We start from the raw sequence: 21,653 nt of genomic DNA, 5'->3' as shown, positions 1-21,653 counted from the left end.
CCCAGCTCCTCCCACCAGGGAGCGATGCTCACAGTGACCTTGACGTAGGCTTGTGGGTCATGCCGCTGGTGGAGCTGTGCAGTGGAAGGGCAGCTAGACATTTAAGCAACTGCCTGGTTCATCCCCAGGGAACCGCGTGGCTTGGCATTTACTGTTAGCAGCACCGTTCCCTTCCCCGACATCTGGCCCACGTGTTACGTTTCACAGGGACAGGGGTTCTGTCTGGCAGGGCATTGGAGAGCCTCTGAATGGAATAAGCAAACACGCAGGCCCAGCCAACGATGAGACAGATGGGCTGGCCTTCCCGGCCCCTGACAGTGCATACCTCGGAGTGTTGCCAGCCACTGGGTTGGATTGCTGTATTGGATTAAGCAACCGAAAGCAGGTTTGCTTTGAAGAACGAGGCTCTCAAATAGTCTGTGACTCTCTAAGAATGGACACTCACAGTCATGTTTGGCAGAAAGAGTTCTCCCCACATTTCACAGAGCGATAAAGTGAATGCTTGGCCACGTGAAGCACACACACACACACACACACACACACACAAACCCCGCTTTGCCAGGGCGCGCTCCTCTCCACGAGTCAGAGAACATCTTATATTTAATGCCGGACACACGCCAACCCTGGTGTCACATTCACACCAACATTTGGAAACTAAGCAGTTAATGTGACTGTACCTTAACACCCGCAGTTTGGTATTTTAATCTAGATTTTATTTTTTATTGTGGTGAGCGATATATAACGTAAAATTCACCATCTTACCCAGTTTTCAGCGCACAGTTCATTGGCAGCGAGTACACGCACATCGTCCTGCGACCATCCTCGCCATCCGTCTCCAGAACTCTTTCATCATCCCAAACTTAAAATCCGTCCCCATTACACACCACCTCCCCACACTCTCCTGTCCCCAGCCCCGGGTAACCACTGTTCCACTTTCTGACTCTGTGAATTTGACCATTACAGGCACTTCCTATGAGTGGAATCCTTCAGTGTCTGTCCTTTTGTGACTGGCTTATTTCACTTAGCATGATGTCTCCAAGGTTCATCCGGGCTGTAGCATGTGTCAGGATTTACTTCCTTTTAAAGGCTAAATAATATTCCATGATATGTATGTGCCACATTTCATTTTTTTACTGTGTAATTTTTCCATAATGTGTTTCTTACCATTTTTAAATTTTGAAACCATCACAAAGTGACAGAAAAGTTGCAACTTTTTTTTCTTGAACTTTCTGAGAGTAAGTTTTGCTGGTGTCCCCATGTTTCCCCCATACTTTCCTGCATTTTTCCCAACTACCCACAACACAGCCATCAAATCCAGGAAGCTAACTCAGGTTCATTGCTACCATCGGATCCTCAGACTCCCTTCAAGTTTCACCAGTGATCACAATAGTGTCTTTTTCTCCCAAGGATCCAGTTCAAAATCATTCTTGCGTTTCATGGTGTTTGTTTACTCTCCTTGGGTCTCCATCTTTCCTTGACCTTCGTGACCTTGACGCTTTTGAAGATGACAGATGCTGTAGACTGTCCTTTGGTTAAGGTTTGTCTAATGTTTCCTCATAATCGGATGCAGGTTATCATCGGTGGCAGGAATGTCGCTTTGAATGGCAGTGACCTGGCCTTCTCCTTGCCCCCTACCCAGGATCTCATCATTTCAGTTTATTCCTATTCTAATGATGGTCACTTCGGTCACGTGATTAAGGTGGTATCTGCCAGGTTTCTCTAAGATAAAGTTAGTCTTTTCCTCTCTGTAATTAAAAAGCTTTTTACGGGGAGGTACTTTGAAGCTATGTAAATATCCCACTCCTCATTAACTTTAGTTATTTTTTTATACTCATATGGATGTATAGATTCCTATATTAGTGAGTTATACTCCATTCCCATCATTACTTATTTTGAAGCTCATATGCCCCCAGTTTGACCAGTGAGAGCCCCTTCAGTCTGGATCCTCTCTCTGTGGCCTCCTCCTTCTTGGAGCATGCTGTCACTTTCTGACCTGACAAGATGTTCCAGGCTGGCTTTCTGACTTCCTTGCCCAAGCTGTGGAATCAACCATTTCTCCAAGGAGTCTCGATTCTTTTTAATGGAAAAATGGCATCTAGAAGCCAAGACATGGCGCTAGCTGTGCTCATTACTAATGAAACGCTGCTGCTCCCAAGCAGAGCTAAAGGATAATGTTTCCCAGCACGCACGCTCACACACACACACACACACACACACACACGCAGTCCTTACCCTCCACTGTCACATGCCAGGTGCCATTCCCGACACTCTGAAGAACCCCTCCTTACCATGGTCAGGCTGTGACACCACAGGCCAGACCACCCACCCTGGGGATGGATGCCCTCACCACTTGGGCTCTGCCCCCCTGCTTTGGGTCACCAAGGTGTCCATCCCTCGCCATGGATTCCTGCCTCGCTCTGCTCCACCTCCTGGATTTAGGACTGAACTTGTTTAGTCGGCTTTGACCACCATTGACTTTAGTTAAAAATACTTGTTTTGTTCACAATCCTTGAGTATGGGAAGCACTTGTATCCGACCTATTAAATCAACAATATAAATCAATATGTAATATGTCCAGCATTGGCCCAATCTTTTGTCTCTGTTATAATGAAAAATTTTTTTGAAATATTTATACAGTTAGGATAACTTTTCCTTACGGCAACCTCTATTTTGCAACTTTGCAATTATATCTAGGCTGCCACCAGCAACTGTCTTGGCAGTTGAACAACTCCCACCACAAAAATTAATGAGTGGAGACCAGGTCTGCACACCTCCTTGTTCTGTTCTTCCATGGTCAAGGGCAGGATTCTGGGGGGTGACATCTACAGACCAGAAATGGACTTTTCTAACATCGGGAAGTGCTCATGCTTGTGAATAATGTGATCTTCTTGGCTTGACTATGGGCGTCAAGGAGATGGACTGTGTCTTCTATTATTCTTTGTCAAGGTCCCGTCCTGCGTACATACAACATGTCTGCTGGCCGGGTTACAAAGTCCGATTGACATTTAAACTTCATTCTCCATGACTCCATCACATAAATTCCTCCTTGAAACACTTGCTTCCCTTGGCTTCTGAGCCACCTGGTTTCCCTCCTACCTCCCTGGTTGCCTCACCTTGGTTGCTTTTATGGGTGTCACTTGCTTTGCCCATCGCCCTGACCGTGGACATTTATTGGGTGCCTTCCATGTGCCAAGTACTGTTGCAGGCGCCAGAGATATATCAAGAAATGGAACAGGTCAAAAGTTCTGCCCTGGTGGAACTGAAGGGAAACAGAAAACTTTCTCCGTGTGTGTGTGTGTGTGTGTGTGTGTGTGTGTGTGTGTGATCCCTTGTGTCTCCTTCACAAGAGTCACGTGGGCTCCCCTAAGCATGCTGAGGGCTGGCTGGCCCAGCAGGGCACACGAAGGGTTAAGGCAGACCCTCTCCTGCAAGGGTCTTTTCTGGGAGGGAGGCTTTCTAGATGTTCATCATCCTGAACTGGCCTCCCCTCTCCTCTGCCAGCGTCTCTTTGCCTGCCCTGCAGTCCGTCCCCCACCTGCAGCCAGAGCATCTTCATAAACCGTGAGTCTTACCAATTCACTCTGCTGCTGAAAACTGTTGTGATTTCCCATTGCTCTGGGGATCCATCCAGGTTTCTTCTGGAGCTGGCCTCTGCTTGCCCTCCCAGCCCCTGCACCCTCCTCCCCCCTGTGGCATACCCGTCCTCTGCACAAGAAGCTAGTTCTCCCCACTGCCTCCCTGCCTTTGCTCATGCTGTCCCTGCCTAGAGCACCCGCCCTCCCCACCGGCTGTGAGTCTGACCATTCCTCCTCCTTTCAGACTCAGCCCAGGAGGGCTTCCTCTGGACATGGTATCATAGTCACTGATTTACTTGGCTGTCTCTCCCAGGGAGACAGACACAATGCTCATTATGTGGTTGAGGTCTGTCTCCGGGGAGGCAAACCCCCCGTGAGCGTGGGCTGTGGCTGTCTTCTCCCCACGGTATCTGCAGCGCCCTGGGCAGGAGTAACACACACAAGGGCAATGTTCCCGTGGGCCCAGCCAGGAGTTGTTCTGAGAACCTCACATGTGTTAGCTAATTTCATCCCACCGCAACCCAGGGAAGTGCATACTGTTATTAGGTCCTGTTTACAGTTGAGGAAACAGGCCCAGAGGAGTTCATGACCCCCTCCTAAGTGTAGGGACGGGTTTAGAATTCAGACAGTCTGCCTCCCAATCTGTACTCTGTGCCATGATGCCTGCTGAATGCATGCATTGAGGCTGGACTGGGCCTGAGCAAGGTTAATGTTGTGATTGCTATCTTAGCAAGGGTGGGAATGCAGTCAGAGGGAGCTTGGGAGTGTATGGTATGGATGTACTACAGTTTAGCTACACCTCTGTTTAACCAGCATTTAATCAACCTTTGTTAGCTTGTTTCTATGTGGTTTCTATTACAAACAGTGCCACCACGGGCTTGCATTCAGCCCACTGTTTGAGCACATCTGGAAGATGCATTCCTCCAGAATTGGATTGGATTGGACTGGATTGGATTGGATTGGATTGGATTGGACTGGATTGGATTGGACTGGATTGGATTGGATTGGATTGGACTGGATTGGATTGGATTGGACTGGATTGCTTGGGTAAAGCAGAGGAATGACTTCCTAATAGTGGAGTTTCAGTCACCTGTGACAGGCATAGAGCAGATACTTCGCACTGGGCTTGGGATGTGTCAGATCCTGCTAAGAAACTGATTTTTGTGGGTCCCCTCTCTGGTATATTTGATGCTAGGGAATGACATTTGTGGATTTGATAGTTTGTTATTCTCTAAAGAGAGGAGAAAGAACTCGCAGCAGAAAGGTGACTTCTTGAAGTCCAGCCAAGGCTCCCCAGTGAGATCTCCCCATCCTGTCTCACTTCTAGAGTGAGACCTCACTGGGCCATGAGACACGGGCCACTCAGCACCACTCAGCAGTGAGTTCACTCGAGACCCTGGTGGAAAGCCTAGAAGTTCAGGATTCAGTCCCAAAGAAACATAAGGGCTCAAGAGACTCTGGCCTCAGAATCATCTTGTGGGGGGACGGGGGCTGGTCCCCATTGTTCCTACTGAGGATGTCATTCCCATTAACACCACACGATGGATGGATGGATGGATGGATGGATGGATGGATGGATGGATGAATCGGTGGATGGATGGGTGGATGGACATAGATAGGTAGATTAGGTAGATATTGATCAGGCAGGCATGAATTTAGACTTGCTTTTGGATTTGGGCTCTCCCACATAGTAGTTATGGAACTTCAGATAACTACTTTGACCTCCCTGAACCCCACCTTTCTTGTCTATAATGGGGTTAAAAATGTCCTCTTTGTTGGGGGGAGGTGAAGAACCCATGGTTGTAAACCATTGAGGGTAAAGGGCCTGGCACACAGTGCATCCCACATAGGGTGGGGGCTGCTACCGTTTCGTATATGACTGGGCATTCTCTGGTTGGTATATTGAGGGCACTTCTTTGCAGGAGCCCATGTACGTCATGCTCTGTTTGACCACTGCCTTCAAGGGGATGACCCCATGAGGTAGGGGTTCTCAGCTGTCTTTCCCTCCCAGCACCCATGTGGTGACATTCAGGTGCCTGGCACACTCCCAGCATGCATGTCACAGGGCAGGAGTCCTAGCTGCACTCATTTATCTCCAGGCCAGGAAAGTAATAGGAATGACTTAGATCCCCTTGAATTTATATTAAAACAATAAATAAATAAAGCAAAGGGAAGGCAATCGTCTGCAGAGTTTGGTTTCTGGCTACAATTTATTTGCAAAACAGCCCCCAGCTTGTACCTGACATCCTATCCAATAATAATGGGTGGTGAGGCCCTAGCTGGTTTGGCTCAGTGGATAGAGCGTCGGCCTGTGGACTGTAGGGTCCTGGGTTCGATTCCAGTCAAGGGCACATGCCTGGGTTGCAGGCTGGATCCCCAGTAGAGGTCATGCAAGAGGCAGCCGATTAATTATTCTCTCTCATCCTTGATGTTTCTATGTCTCTCTCCCTCTCCCTTCCTCTCTGAAATCAATAACAATATATTAAAAACAAACAAATAAATAAAAATATAATGGGGGTGAAGGCTAACAGGTACATGTGGGGTGTCTCTCATTTGACTGAGTTTGGGGTAAACATCATTCTTTCCTCCAGATATGAAGTGAGGACAGTTGTTAGAGGGGTCTGACCACTGTCCCCACTTGGGCAGGGAATGGCTCTGTCTTGGACCTTTGCTGAGTGCCTGGCTGAGGTGTTAAGCCCTCTGCAGTGACCATGGGGAACCACAGACACCCAAGACCTTAGCCGGTGCCCCAGCTGCTTGGCCCAGAAGCGAGGTCTGCCGGGGCCAGGAGGGCTCTGTCAGTCCAGCCAGCAAGCTCAAGTTTGACCTGCCAAAGCAGCTGCTTTGGCCTCGGCATCTCCACTGGGGCATGGAACCCAACCTCACCCGACCCTCCACTGTCCTCTCCTGGTGTGCCCACAGCACTCAGTTCCTGCAGCTATTAAAGCATTCGCTGTCAGTCTTAAATACATCTCTACCTCTTCCGGGGCGCTGTCTTTACCTTTCTGTTTGCTAGAGATTTTATACAATCTCAAATTCTTCATCAAATGGCCATGGCGGTTACGTAGTTTTCTATCGCCAATAGTAGAGTCGAAAACATCCATTGGTGGTTTAGAATCCCATCGGGGTCTCCTCTTTTAGACAGAAAGAGTTGTGGGAAGCCAGGCTTGTCCAGAGCCTTCCCTACGGGCACTGCCTTTGTGCTTCCACCCATTCTACAGTCGGCCAGCCATTCAACAAACACTTACTGAACTCCCACTTTTGTGCCAGGCACTAGCGAGGCACTGGGTGTGTTTTGGTGAAGAAGACATGGGCTGTGCCTTGGAAGCCAACACAATGTGACCTCGATTTTGCTAACACAATAAAAATTATATTTGTATTACAGTTGTAACACAAACAAATAATGCAATCACGTACTCACAACTGTAAACCTACTTTTGCCCACCCCTGTATTCATTCATTCACCAAAACTCTGTGTCAGGCACTGTGTCCGGGGTAGTGGCAGTAAGGAGGTATAAGGAAGAAAACATAAAATCTTTACCTTCTAGGGCCCCTAAGTCTAACCCACAGAAGCCACACGTAGACAGAAAATTCAGCCCGCGGGTTCACTTGTGATCGGCACCCATTCATTTGTTCATTGGGTCATAAGCATTCTGGGTGTGTGCTGTGTGCTTAGGCTGTGGTTGGCACTCTGGGACCTGTGGAAGAGGCCTAGGCACTTGGGGTCTCCCCCGGGGGAGGGATAGGGGGTTCCGAGTCAAGAAGAACCTCAGGCCAACTGCAGTTCAGGCCGCAGAATGTTCTGAGGGCCCCGGAGCCCAGCATGAACCAGTGCGCACCCCTTGGCTTCTTCCTAGAGGTGGAAGATTCTGAGCCAGTTATGAGGGATGGGAAGGCCTTCTGAGAGGGAGGAGGACATTCCTGGCCAAGGGAAGGGCGTGAGCCAAGGTCTTGAAGTGTTAGGAACGTCTAGAGCAAACTACGGCCCGCGGGCCGGATCCGGCCCGTTCGGCTGTTCTATCCGGCCCGTGGAGCCGAAAGAGCAGAGGGTTCTCTTGCTCTCCCCTCTGCTCCTTTACTTTGAATTTATATTAGTTCACACAAACACTCCATCCATGCTTTTGTTCCGGCCCTCCGGTCCAGTTTAAGAACCCATTGTGGCCCTCGAGTCAAAAAGTTTGCCCACCCCTGGTCTAGAGCCTGAGACTGGAAAGGGGTGGGGGAGGGACAAGAACGTGCTCCAGCCGATACACATCCCGGGGCTGGGCCAGGAACGGCCAGGACTGGACGGGATGGGGTATCTGATGGGGAATCTGCCGCCTTCAAGGAGCTGTGCGTTCTCATTTGTTCCCCTTCATCCCCTCATCCAGACTCTCTGCGGTCATCTCTGGCCCGATGACCTTCACAATGACCTTCATGCTCCACCCGAAGTCCTGCCCTCTTGCTGCCATAAGGAGTTTGATTCTACAAAAGAAACCAAACATCAGAAACATGTCCAGCACGATTGGGGGTGAGTGGTGCTAGACGTTTTAAAAAAGAGAAAAAGCCCAGCCTGGGTGGCTTAGTGGTTGAACGTTGACCTATGAGCCAGGAGGTCACCATTTGATTCATAGTCAGGGCACATGCCGGGTTGCCGGCTTAATCCGCAGTGGGGGGCGTGCAGGAGGCAGCCGATCAATGATTCTCTCTCATCATTGATGTTTCTCTCTCAAGCTCCCTCTCCCTTCCTCTCTGAAGTCAATAAAAATATATTTTTAAAAATTAAAATTAATAAACAGAGAGAGAGAGAGAGAGAGAGAGAGAGAGAGAGAGAGAAAATTCCCTTGGCCATGAAGTTTTGGAGATACCGGTTGTGCAGGGCACAGGAATCCTAGAGATGCCCAGCGTTGCACAGGAGACAGAAAGGAAGAGCAGAATGCTGTCAGCCCTGATCGCTGCTCAGCTTCCCAGCAGAGCTGGCACGTGGGCCAGACTCGGGTGTGAATACCTGTCCAGGGGTGGGGCTAGCACCACGTGGTTCTGCTTGGTTGCCACAGCTCCGTAGGCAGAACCACCCACGGCCTCGGATGATGAGAGGGTTTCCCTCCTGGAAAAGTGCCCCCAGCTATGCAGCATGTTAATCTGGTTCGAATTTGGACCAGGTCTCCCTGCCTTGGTCTGATCTTCACCGGGTGGTACCCACCTCCCCACTGTCTCTCCGGAGTGACACCAAGGCTCTAAAAGCTCCTGCAAGAGAAAACATGTCCAAGTTGTCATTGACCCCAGGCCCAGCGAAATTCCATAACCCAGGGGGTGCAGGAATCCCATCAGACCAGAAAGAGCCCTCCCCTCGTGGGTCCCCCTCAAAAAGGCACCACTCAGCCCTCTGTTCCACGTCCTGTTGCTAATGGGAACTCTCCACGGCCAGAGTGGAGATGAACAAAACCAAAACGCAGGGGCTCTGCAGTCCGTTTAATTAACGAGGAAACCAGGAAGCTTTGTGCGCATCGTACCCCCTGAGTGACGGTCTGAAAGGTCCAGTTTGCTCACACAACAGCTTTGGAGGTAGGAAGGGGGTGGCCGGGGAATGCGATGCCTCTGGGCGGGCCCAGTTCCCTTCCCCCTCATTCCAGCTTATTTCTGGAGGCTCGCTGGGCCTGCTTGAGACATGCAGTCGGCTTCCTTGAGCTTTCAGCAGCTGGCAGCGTCCGGTTTGTCCTCATTTTGGAAGTCTGTCTGTGGCATTGGCAGGCACTGAGGATTCGCGATCAGAAGCTCCAGGCAGTTAGAGCAGGAGCCGGTCCTAGACTCTTCCCTGCAGACACCCGGCATCTGCTTCACTTCACCATCCCCGGGAAGGAAAGTGCCGGAGGTGGGGGCGGACCCAGCCTGGCGAGGCCCTGTGGGTGCCCACGGGGACGCACAGGCCTCCTGTCTCAGGTTTGCATCCTGGCTGTGCCCTGCACCAGCTGTGCAACCCTGGGAAATTCACTCCATCTCTCTGAGCCTTATTCTCCTCGTGTGCACAGATGACTACACAGATAAATTGCCTGGCACAGGCAGCTTGGCACATGCTAAGCACACAGAAATATTAGCTGACAATATTTTTTGCGGAAAAGAAATGTCCACATGATGAGAGAGCAAGTCTGGCGTGAAGGAGGATTGTGCCCAAGGTTATTTCACAAAAAGAGCATAATTACGTTTTTCTTTGGGATGGTCTTTTTAAAGGAAATAATCCTTTTTTTTAAAATATAACTTTTTTTTTCTCCAGTTATAGAATGATTCCTAATTATTGCATAAAGTTTAGAATATGATTAGCACGTGGATGTATTTTCTTTTTAGTTCTCTCTCTCATCGATTTATTTTTTAATTTTTTAATTCTTATCCAAGGACATGTTTTTATTGATTTTAGAGAGAGAGGAAGAAAGGGAGAAGAGAGAGAGAGACAGAAGCATCGATATGAGAGAGAAATATCGATTGGTTGCCTCTGACCAGGGATTGAACCCGAAACCTAGGTATATGCTCTGACCAGGAATCGAACATGCAGCCATTTGGTGTAGGGGACACTCCAACCAACCCAGCCACCCGGCCAAGGCTCTCATCGACTTTTTATAGAGGGGAATATGCTGAACCTAGTATTACTCCTTTCATGATGCAGCCCAAATACCTCTTAATATCATAAAGTATTTCTTCCGTATCATAACTTTAAATGTCTGTACAAGAGTCCAGGGAGTGTAACTCCACCCCCCCTTCCTAAACACCTGTGTGCTAGGTACTGGACACGCAGGAATGAACTCGCAGAGTTCTCGTCGAGGTTGGTAGCTTACTGCCATGTTATCCGTGGGAAACGGAGCCCAGGGTCACCCCGCTGGTCAGAGGCCGACTCGGGGTTCCAGCGCCGCTGCGTTTGCCTCCAGAGCCAAAGGCCTTCTCGTTCTAAAGGCGGGCTGGTTGCCACCTGAGGGGTCGGGGCAGGCAAGCGGGGGTCTTCCTCTACAGCTCCGCTAAGACGTCCTTGGGGGCAGAGTCAAGGACTCTGTGAGCTGCTCAGCCGAGAACCTGCCCAGACAAACACATGGACAGTCTCTTTCCCAGAAAAGACACCCCAGTGGCCAATAGCATCTGAAAAGACACTCCCGCACGCTCATCACCTGGGCGATGCAAATGAAAACCTGGTGCGACGCCTCCGCACACCTGCCGGGGTGGCCGGAATGAGAAAGGCCAGGAATACGGAATGTGGGAGAGATGATGGCGTGACCAGGAACCCACACGCCACTGTGGGTGGGCATGTACATCGGTACCGCCACTTTGGACCTGCTTAGCTGTATGTACCAAAGCTGAATGTGTATGTACACTACCTATACCAAGCAGGAGTATGCACATGTGTACCCCAAAGTGCATGTGGTCAAATGCTCGTGACTGCACCATCCTATCTAATAAAGAGGGAATATGCTAATTGACCATCACTCCATCACAAAGATGGCTGCACCCACAGCTGAGGCCAAGTTCCCATAAGGAGCCTTAATGAGCAATCAGCAGGGATCTGAGGCTACGCCCTCCCCTGCCCCCATGGGGCTTGACAGGGGACTTCAGGCCATGTCCCCCACCCAGCAGGGCTTGACAGGGGACCTCAAGGTGCACTTCCCGTCCTGGTGCTGGGCTAGGGGACCTCAGGCTGCTCCCCCTACCTGGTGGGGCTTGACAGGGGACTTCAAGCCATGCCCCCCACCCCAGCACCAAGCCGGGGGACCTCAGGCCACACCCCCCGCCTGGCGGGGCTTGACAGGGATCTCAGGCCCCACCCCCTGCCCCAGCACCAGGCCAGGGGACCTGAGGCTGCGCCCCCCTGCCTGGCTGGGCTTGACAGGGGACCTCAGGCCGTGTCCCCCCACCCAGTGGGGCTTGACAGGGGACCTCAAGGTGCACCCCCAGTGTTGGGTTGGGGGAACTCAGGCCATGCCCCCACCGAGCAGGGCTTGACGGGGGATCTCAGGCCGTGTCCCCCACCTGGTGGGGCTTGACAGAGGACCTCAAGGCACACCCCCGCCCCAGTCTGGGCTGGGGGACCTCAGGTCATGCCCCCATCCTGGCGCCAGGCCAGGGGACCAGCAGGGCTTGACAAGGGTGGGACTGGCTGGGTCTGGATCTAGCCCAATGGTGGGGGGGCCGGCCGGGTCTGGGTCTCATGTGATTTTGAGGTGCATGTGGGTGGGCGGGGACTTGACTCTGGGTCCTGTAGTGAGCCCCAGACTCTGACAGGAGGAAGGTTTTCATATACATTTTACTAATTTTCTTTCACCTCTGACACTTCTATTATAGAGAAAGGGCAAATAGCAATATTAAATTATTTCCTCTAATTAATCCCCTTTTAATGTGCACGAATTTCATGCACCGGGTCACTAGTTTGTAATAAGGCCACACTGGAAGCCATTCAAATGCCCGTCGGCAACAGTGTCGGGTAGATACCCTGTGGTAGTGAATGCACCACACAGCCATGAGAATGCACCGGCTACGGTTAAACACAGCAATATGGGTGGTTCCCCCAAACATGCTGTTGAATGAGAGCAACTGGCCTCCATGAAGAACATTGTATGAAAAAGAGGCAAAGGCAGTGTGTGATTTAGAGTTTAGGGGAGTGGCTGCCCCTGCAAAGGGGAGAGGTGTGAGATGACTGAAAGGGGAGCGAGGGGTTCTGGGGTGCTCATCATGCTGGTTCCGTGGGTGTGTTCCTTCCCTGAGGCCATCGGGCGGTACGCTCACGTGCACTTTTCTGCGTGTGTCTGCTAGCCTGCAGCAGAAAGCTAAACTAGGAAGGCTCTCCCGAGAAGCACCTGACTGTGTGTGTTCTTTCTCTCCCCAAACCAGGGCCCCGACCCGCCAGCGTGGTGGTCCTGCACAGGGCCCTCGCCCCGGCCTTTGAGACGTTCTGCAGGGCCAACCGTGGCCCTCTGCCCCTGCTGGGCCGCAGCGAGCCGGGCAAGTGGGCGTTGCCTGCCCTGGGCGCCGTCTCAGGCACCAGGTAAAATGCGTGGGTTAGCGGGGTTAGAGGTGGCAGGGGCCGGATGCGGCAGCCAGGGGCCTGTCACCAGGGACTTCTGTCCAGCTTCGCGACCCCACAGAGCCTGGCACGGAGGCTCACTCGTGACGGTTGCTCAGGAAGGAGATGCCCTCCCCCCGATCCCACTCCTACCTCTAGCCCCTGCCCCTGCCCCTGCCTCTGCCCCAGGTAAAATCTTTGGGATCACCAAGAAAGCCCAGCCCTGGAGAAATCCCACTGGCACTGCCATCCAGCCACGTCAGCACCAAAGCCAGAAACCTGTCTGCACAGCACGAGGAAGAAAATTGTCCCATTGGAGTGACTTTTCCTAACACTATGTCTGGTCACCTCCATCACCCCAGCCCTCTCCCCCGAGAGAAAACTTTCGGGAACATTCTGCTGTCATCATGTTGTGGACTCCAGCGATCCCCCCTGGGCCGAGGCCAGCTCACGTACCTTCTCCCTAGCACCTCCCATGCTACCAACTCGGGGACTCGCGGAGCAGACCGCTCTGCTCCCTCCACTGTCCCCTCTGCCTGTGCTTTCCTCCTTGTCCAGCTGGTGAACTCCTATCCATCCTTCAGGACCCGACTCCGGCACCTCCCCCTCCATGGGGAGGAATGACTCCCTCCCCTCCCTGTGCCACTGCTCTACCTAGACTGTGAGCACTCACGGTTCTGTACTGCAAGGACCTGATGCCAGTGGAGTCTCACCTGCCAGGGTAGGGTTTTGAGCTTCTTAAGGGCCGGGCCGGTGTCCTCTCCATCACCATCGCCCCATCGCTGGGTCTGCGCCTGGCACGGAGGAGCGGTTCGGCAAATGGCTTTGGAGTGACTGCAGAATAGGCTTGTAGGCAAAGTCTTTCAACCCTGCAGACGTTTCTCTAAGGAAAGAGGAAGGCCTCACCATGGCCAGCCCATGTGTCCTCTGTCCCTCTGTCTGCAGATCCTGCCTCCACAGCAGAGAGAACACCACTGTTTTTTTCTTTTCTTTTTAAATACGTTTTTATTGATTTCAGAGACAGGAAAGGAGAGGGAGAGATAGAAACATCAATGGTGAGAGGGAATCATCCATCAGCTGCCTCCTGTACTCCCCCTACTGAGGATGGAGCCCGCAATCCAGGCACGTGCGCTGACTGGGAATCCAACCATGACCTCCTGGTTCCTGGGTCGATGCGCAACCACTGAGCAACACCAGCCGGGCAACTATTGTTGTTGTTTTTTCTTGCTGGTTGGGTTGGTCTTGGGTAAGGTTACAGGAACTATAACAAGATGCGGGGCGGGGGGGTATATTATATATTATATACATGCTGACTTCATCGTTTCCAATCTGGCAAGATCTGAAAAATGCCAGCAAGGCCCCCTGCTCAAAATTACATTGCCTACCTCAGTGCCAGTGCCAGAAATTTCAGCCCCAGACACCCTCTTCCCTCTCCCTGGTCCTTTTTATTATTTTTTATTGTTGATAGTATTACAGATATCTCCCATTTTCTCCCCTTCCCCCCCACTCCCAGCCCCTACTCCCTCCCCCCCCACACACACACAGGTCTTCACTACCCTGTTACCCGTGTCCATGGATATAAATATATAAGTTCTTTGGTTTATCTCTTCTCATATTTGTCTTTCTCAGACTGACATAAATATTCACTTAGCAAAATATTTTCCATGTCCATCCATGCTGTCCCCAAGAATAGAGATCCCTCTTGTTTACAGCTGCATGGTGTTCCATAGCAGTGAATGTCCCACCGCCCTGGTCCTTTTTAAAAATGCCTGGTCAATGCCCACATTGAGCCTGGGGTCTGTGAACTTCCCCTTGTGTCCCCAGGATGGACCGTCCCCAGTTCCGCAAGTACGAGTTCGGTGCCTGCACGGGCAGCCTGACCTCGCTGGAGGAGTACTCGGAGCAGCTGAAGGACATGGTGACCTTCTTCCTGGGCTGCAGCTCCTCCCTGGAAGGGGCCTGGGAGAAAGCGGGGCTCCCCAGAAGAGACCCTCCGGGCCACGGCCACGCGGGGGCATACAAGGTAGGGTCACAGTCCACAAGGGCAGAAGGACGTGAACATGTGGATCACCCTGTATTTTCCTGTGGTGGGAGAGCAGAGGCTCAGGGGGCCAGAGACCTAAGCCCTGGCCCCAGCTCAGCCACTCTTGCAGCTGTGAATCTCCGTGAGCGAGGCTCTCTGCTGCCCGCTCCCGGGACCGCCGTGGGCACCCAGCGTGGCCTGGAGTGTGAATCCAGCCCTTTCAGACAGATCGCTGCGGCTGCGTAAACCAAACCTGTTTGCAATTTGTCTGGCTTCTTTGTTGTTGTTGTTGTTAACCTCACCCAAGGATATTTTTCCATTGAGTTTTAGAGAGAGGGCAGGAGACAGAGAGAAAGAAGCATCCATGTGGGAGAGACACATTGATCGGTTGCCTCCCACATGCACCCTGACAGGGGCTGGAGGTCAAGCCTGCAACCGAGGTACATGCCCTTGACTAGAATCAAACCCGCGACCCTGCAGTCCACAGGCCGACAGTCTAACCCAGCCGTGGGCAAACTACGGCCCGTTCAGCTGTTCTATCCGGCCCGCGGAGCCGAAAGAGCAGAGGGTTCTCTTGCTCTCCCCTCCGCTCCTTTACTTTGAATTTATATTAGTTCACACAAACAATCCATCCATGCTTTTGTTCCGGCCCTCCGGTCCAGTTTAAGAACCCATTGTGGCCCTCCAATCAAAAAGTTTGCCCACCCCTGGTAGCCACTGAGCCAAACCGGCGAGGGCTGTCTGGCTTCTTTAACTTAGGGCAGCTCAGTGAGATTTTTGAAAACCCTCCCTGGCTCGCTTGTCCTGGCATCCGTGAGGATGTGCCCTGCTGGGAAAATGCCGGGGATTTGTGGCGGAGCCTCGGCCGCGCCGTTCGCTGCCTCTGGCAGGAAGCTGGGTCGTGTTCTGGGCCAGAGGCGGCCGCCGGCGGTCACACACGCAGGGTGGTCCCCTCTCCCGGGACGTGCCCGCTGTGAGCGCTGCCTCCCTGCTGTGTCTCCGAGGTTTCAGTCCAGCCGCCGCTTGCCATGGCGAAGGAACCAGACTCCCTCGTGCCCCTGACCACCCCCTGGACATGGTGTGAGGTCCGAGAAGGAACCTCGCCGGGTCGGCGGTCAGCCAGCGTCCACGGCCCGCCCGGAGCTCTTCACGGAGGACTCCGTCTGGAGAGTTCCCCTTGAGCCGAAAGCTTGCTGGTTTGGGCTCCTGCCCGGGAGGCCCGCGCCGCCTCTGACAATAAACAAGGCTGCCCGCCGTGCGAGCTGCTTTTCACGCATGAAATAGGCGTCTGCGTGGTTTGCTTGGAAGCAGGGGAGGGCGGGGCAGAGCCTCCGCTGGTGGCAGGGCCCAGGCAGGGTCTGGCCCCAGAACACAGCCCCCATTTGCAGGTGAGAGCTGGGAGGACCTCGTGGCCCATCACCTGCAGCCTTTCACTTTGGACGAGGAAACGGAGGCCTGGAGAGAACAAAGGACTGTCCCAGGTCCCCAAGCCAGACGGGAGCCCAGGCCTCCTGGCTCCCATGCGTACAAAGCCGACAGTGGAGGTGGCCGTCAGCCGATGCTCTGCAGGGGTGCACCTCTGCCAGGCCGTGCTCAGCAGAGCCCTAGTTTTCTCCCTGTTCTTTTTCTTTTATTTGTACACTGTCTGCGGCGGCTTCGTGCTGCAGCAGCGGAGTTGAGTCACTGTGTTGGTGGCAAGAGCAGCACCAGATGTTAGCCGGTGGCGTCAGACCGGACTTGGGTTCAGCAACCTGGGTGCTCGACTTCTGGCTGAGAAAGAATTCACAGCCAAGACTCCCAACTGTCAGAGAAAGCGTACTTAGCAAGTCGCCGAGGCAGAAGTGAGCCGCAGAAGACATGGGCTCAGGGAACAAGTGACAGAGGCAAAAGCAGGGCCCGTGGGGCTAGGAGAGAGCAGGGTAAAGGTAACGTACCTGGGGGGAGGGGGGGCGTGAAAGGCGCGGCGTGCTCCCGAGAGGAGCGGGTGCTGAGCCATGGTCTCTCTCCGACACTCACTGCCCCAGTGGCTACCAAACGGCTTTTGATTTCATGCTGACGCCTCTGCACATTGGCTCCTGGGAGCCACGGCCTGGCAGCCACCTGCGAGTCAGTCGGCGGCCTCGAGGGGTGAAGGGCACCCCTCGGGGATCGCTGCCCGCCTCCTGAGAGGGTTCCTGTGCCCTCTCTGGGTGCTGTTATTCAGCAGGTTCCCCAAGGTTCATCTGACTGCTGTCCAGGGGCCAACAGCAAGCCCTCTAGTCGGCCGCCAGGACGGTCCCAGCAGATGACATCCTGGCCATGCCCTACATCTGTCCTAAGCCCCTGCAGGGACCAGGCGCCATTCAGGGGGAAACACGCCACCAGGAAGTCACACAGGCCACCGCTCCTGAGTCAGGACAGCGGGGCCCAGGGGGGTCCAGGCACAGGCCTCCGTCCCCCTGCGGGCTCAGGAGGCCGAGGTGACGGGTGCTCCCGCTCCCGGGGGGTTCCTCTACTCCGCTTCCCCCAGCGGTTTCAGCTGTGGCCCACTGGCCACTTGAGGCCCACGGAGAACATTCAGCGGACTCCATGGAATTGGATGGAAAGAAAAATCGTATTTTCACTAGTATTTTCGGAGCCTCAAGCTGACCTTGAGCGCGGCCTGCGATTATGAATGCAGGCGACAAACCGCAGTCGTATCTGCAACTCTGTGGCCGCCCATAGGAACCACAGGCATTTCCATGTCCCATCCCGGGTCTTCCAGAATATCTCAGGATCATCCTGTATGCCGATCACGAATTCAAAATTATCATAGCAGGTCTGTCGTCTTGCTCCTTAATCTGTTAATGCAGAGACACACAGATGGCTGGGTCACATTTTTTCATCATTTGGTAACTGCATTTGCAGTATGATTGGTTTCCCTTATGATCCTATGCATTTCCTTCCATGTGGTCTAAAACACCACTTCGACGGGGCTCCCCAGCTGTGCCAGACTACCAGAGGGGTCCACGGCACCCACAAAGTTAAGATTCTCCGTTTCAGACCAATAACCAGCAAACTTTCTCATCTGTGTGCCGCATGGGAGCAGAAGCTATATTTGTGTAAGAGCTACTGGGACCTCCTACCTACCTCATTCACTGCCTTGAACTCTCAGTACTCAGTACTCAGAGCTCCGTTCTGTGCTAATTCTATTTTTTAACATTTTTTTTAAACTTGATTTCTTGGCAGACAACAGTGCCTTGCGCCACCATTGCTGGCTTTTGCTGCCCTCTGGTGGTCACCATGAGGCCCGTCCCCAAGGACATGCTGGAGAGGCTGGTGCAGGCCAGTTGCTCCCTGATGGGTGAGCAAGGACAGCCCGTGCACATCGGCGACCCAGGTGAGTGGCCGGGCTCGCTCATGACTCTGACAGCTGCTCGTGGGCTTCGGCCCGAGAAGACGGGGAACGGGCTTTGTTCCTGAGCCCCCGAAGCTTGCCCTCCCGCAGCTGCGTTACCTGTGCTGGGTTTACAGATGCCCCTCAGGTTAAAGGGGCTGCCCTGGGCAGAACAGCTCCTGTGACCTTCAGGTGGACCTGGGGCGGGGAAGTAGGTGGTGGAGTGTGGCAGCTGAGCTATTTGTCTTGAGACTTGAGCTCAGCGCTGCCTCGAACCTCGGCAGCATATTTGGCTAGGACACAGCTTCCTTCCAAAGGTTCACGTGAGCTGAAACCCATTGATCCCCAGCATCTGAACTCAATCCGAGAGCAAGGAAACACCTCTGAGAGTGAGTGAGCAGATCCAGGCGTGGAGGCCGCCGCGGCCTCTCAGAGGCTCTCAGAGGCCCTGGTGGGGACTTGGGACTGGGCCTTGGGCGCGAGTGACGTTAGTGTCATTGAACTTGCTCGGCTGTGTAACAGAGTCAGACACAGCCTGGCATCCTGTAACAATGCAATCAGCCCGTGCCACCACCTGTGAGCAGGGTTCAGGTCTGCGTTAGGTGACTCAGTCTGTGCCGAGATAAACTCAAAGACACTGGCTCTGTTGGCAATCTGTGCAATGCAGGTGTTGGGCTGATGTACCCGAGCCGCCTCCGGCAGTCACACCAGGCCTTGGAGACCCCTGTCCCTCCGAATGGCCCGGAAGTCAGCAAGCATCCTGAGTTGCTACGCCCGATTCCTTTTCTCCTCCCCATCCTTCTCCAGTACCATCCACAGCAATCCTGTGACTAGAGTGCCTCTTGGAGAAAGAACCATGCACTTCTCCACAAGTTCAAATCCGATGGTGGTGGCCAGGGCAAGCCCTGGTGGAATTCACGTTCCTTTTCCCTCTGCAGAGCTGCTGGGAATCCGAGATCTTTCCAGACCTGACTACGGGGATCCTGTGCCGTGTCAGCCGGGGGAGGTCCCGGTGTTCTGGCCTTCCCAGCTGACCAGTCTCGAAGCCATCAGCAGCTACCGTACGTCCGGCTTCTGCGGGCAACTGCTCTGACCTAGGGTGGAACCTGGTGGTCTGTAGTTTCCAAAAGGAGAGGCTCACAGTGCAGTGACTTAAGGAGTGGAGTCATGTGACAGACCTGCAGCCCACAGCCGAGATATCTGGCTTCTTTTTTTTTTTTTTTTTCATCCCACGGTGGGTCCCGCCAGAGCAGCTTGTCCTTCAGTTCAAATCATCTTGATTAAATATATTTCTCTCCTCAGAAGGCTCGTAGCTAGTTCCAGGGGCCATCATTTAGATTGACTTTTTGAGACATTTTGGAGGTTTTGAAAGCAACGGTGAAAACAGACAACATGACTAAACAAACCCACTCCACATGGTGTCTGCAAGCAACACTGTCAGTACATTTTTTCCAAGGCCCAGGGTGATGTTACAATGAAAAGCCACACGAGGGCCCCAGTTAGCTCACGGTGAGGGTGGGATGTGAGCGAAACAAAAATATAACCATTGCCGCCCATTGTCGTAGACACTGGGAAATTCTAGTGTCTGCCGCACGTGCACTACCAATGGTAGAACTGAGCGTCACTTTCCACTTATTTGAAAGCATTCATGGGAGTTTAGCATCAGAATGGCCTCGTGGTAGGAAAAGACATCTCTATTATGCTGGTGAGGCATAAACCCCAAGACCCATGGGGTTCTGGCTATTTAACATGAATATATTGGGCACCTACTACGTGCCAAGCATGGGCCCAGGTCTTAGGCCTCACCCCAGTCCTGTCTCAGCGTTATCATTGTCTTATAGCTGCGGATGCAGGTTTGGGGAGGATAAAGTTGCATCTCCAACTGCAGTGTGTTTGCCATGCTAAGTCATGTTCTTAGTGATTCCGCTAGAGTGTCTCACATTGCTGTCAGCTAGCAGGAGAGAGTTTTCCAAAGAACAAAATTAGCCTAAACCAGTGGTCGGCAAACTGCGGCTCGCGAGCCACATGCGGCTCTTTGGCCCCTTGAGTGTGGCTCTTCCACAAAAGGCCACGGCCTGGGTGAGTCTATTTTGAAGAAGTGGCATTAGAAGAAGTTTAAGTTTAAAAAATTTGGCTCTCAAAAGAAATTTCAGTCGTTGTACTGTTGATATTTGGCTCTGTTGACTAATGAGTTTGCCGACCACTGGCCTAAACCAAAGCAAAATATAAGTGCTCAGAGAAAAACAGAAGCTATGTTCAGAGAGAGCTGTTTGTTAGCAAACAGAACATTTGCTGCAAAGGGGGCAAAATGGTGGATGCATTGTAAGAGTTCAGAAAGTCCTTTCTGATGTCCATGGGGTTCCATTGATGGAGCCCCTAGGGCCCCACCTGTAGCTGTGGCTGTACTTCACTTCTTCTCCCGCACTCACCTCATCCTTACGTTCCTAAGACTTGGAGGCACCTGCTTACGTGGAACTTTATTTAGTCACTAGAGGCCCTGTGCACGAAATTCATGCACGGGGGTGTGTGTCCCTCAGCCCAGCCTGCACCCTCTCCAATCTGGGACCACTCAAGGGATGTCCCACTGGGATCGGGCCTAAACGGGCAATCGAACATCCCTCTCAGAATCCAGGACTGCTGGCTCCCAACTGCTCGCCTGCCTGCCTTCCTGATTGTCCCTAACTGCTTCTGCCTGCCAGCCTGATTACCCCCTAACCACTCCCCTGCCAGCCTGTTTGCCCCGAACTGCCCTCCCCTGCAGGCCTGTTTTCCCCTAACTGCCCTCCCCTGCAGGCCTGGGTGCCCCCCAACTGCCCTCCCCTGCAGGCCTGGTCACCCTTAACTGCCCTCCCCTGCAGGCCTGGTCCCCCCCAACTGCTCTCTCCTGCAGGCCTGGGTCCCTCCCAACTGCCCTTCCCTGCAGGCCTGGTTGCCCCCAACTTCCCTCCTCTGCCGGCTTTGTCACCCCTAACTGCCCTCCCCTGCAGGCTTGATCGCCCCCAACTGCCCTCCCTTGCAGGCCTGGTCCCTCCCAACTGCCCTCCCCTGCTGGCCATCTTGTGGCGGCCATCTTGTGTCCACATGGGGGCAGGATCTTTGACCACATGGGGGCAGCCATCTTGTGTGTTGGAGTGATGGTCAATCTGCATATTACTCTTTTATTAGATAGGATAAGCCAGCCTATGGTGCCAACCAACGATGCAAGGAGTGCGGTTGGGAGAGAAGGTGCATGGCGCTCTCTTGTCCATCAGTGTCAGGCTAGACCAGAATGCACCGGGCTTGATGAAGCAGGGTGGGCTCATCCCTCTTGCTGTGTGTTTTAGAGACCCCACTGGCTTTCACCAGCGCACCAGGCTCCACAGTTATGACTGACCTGAAGGATTTGGAGGCTCCAGCCGGTTGTCTCACCCCAGAGGGAATTCCAGAGGTCCATCTCATTTCCCAAGATCCTTTGCACTACAGCATCACATCCGCTTCGGCCGTGCAGAAGATCAGAGAACTAGAGACTGTAATTGCCGTAGACCCAGGTAAGGAACAAAACATTCACGCCATCAGGGCCTGGAGAAATTCATCACTGACACATGTTCAGTGTAAAAGGCAGCATGGGATTGTATCAATAGTATGATTTTTTAAAAAATGATTTTATTGATTTTTAGAGAGAGGGGATGGGACAGGAATAGAGAG

At 52.9% G+C, this 21,653-nt stretch overlaps 1 protein-coding gene across 3 annotated transcripts in view; it reads left to right on the top strand.

Moving 5' to 3' along the window:
• Window positions 1-21,653, top strand: part of DGLUCY (D-glutamate cyclase) — a 106,564-nt gene that overhangs the window by 55,349 nt on the left and 29,562 nt on the right. For 2 of the 3 annotated variants that reach the window (XM_080658935.1, XM_080658934.1), the window contains 6 exons: window positions 7,946-8,085; window positions 12,420-12,573; window positions 14,416-14,614; window positions 17,822-17,972; window positions 18,908-19,030; window positions 21,293-21,496. In XM_080658935.1, coding sequence (XP_080515061.1) covers window positions 7,971-8,085; window positions 12,420-12,573; window positions 14,416-14,614; window positions 17,822-17,972; window positions 18,908-19,030; window positions 21,293-21,496 — 946 coding nt within the window. In that variant the 5' untranslated portion in view covers window positions 7,946-7,970. The remainder of the gene's footprint in view (window positions 1-7,945; window positions 8,086-12,419; window positions 12,574-14,415; window positions 14,615-17,821; window positions 17,973-18,907; window positions 19,031-21,292; window positions 21,497-21,653) is intronic. The other variant, XM_080658936.1, reaches the window with a different exon arrangement.

The sequence above is a fragment of the Plecotus auritus genome (assembly GCF_963455305.1).
Source record: "Plecotus auritus genome assembly, chromosome: 1".
Taxonomy (NCBI): domain Eukaryota; kingdom Metazoa; phylum Chordata; class Mammalia; order Chiroptera; family Vespertilionidae; genus Plecotus; species Plecotus auritus.
Note: the sequence above shows the minus strand (reverse complement) of the source record. Positions and strands in the feature narration are given on the sequence as shown.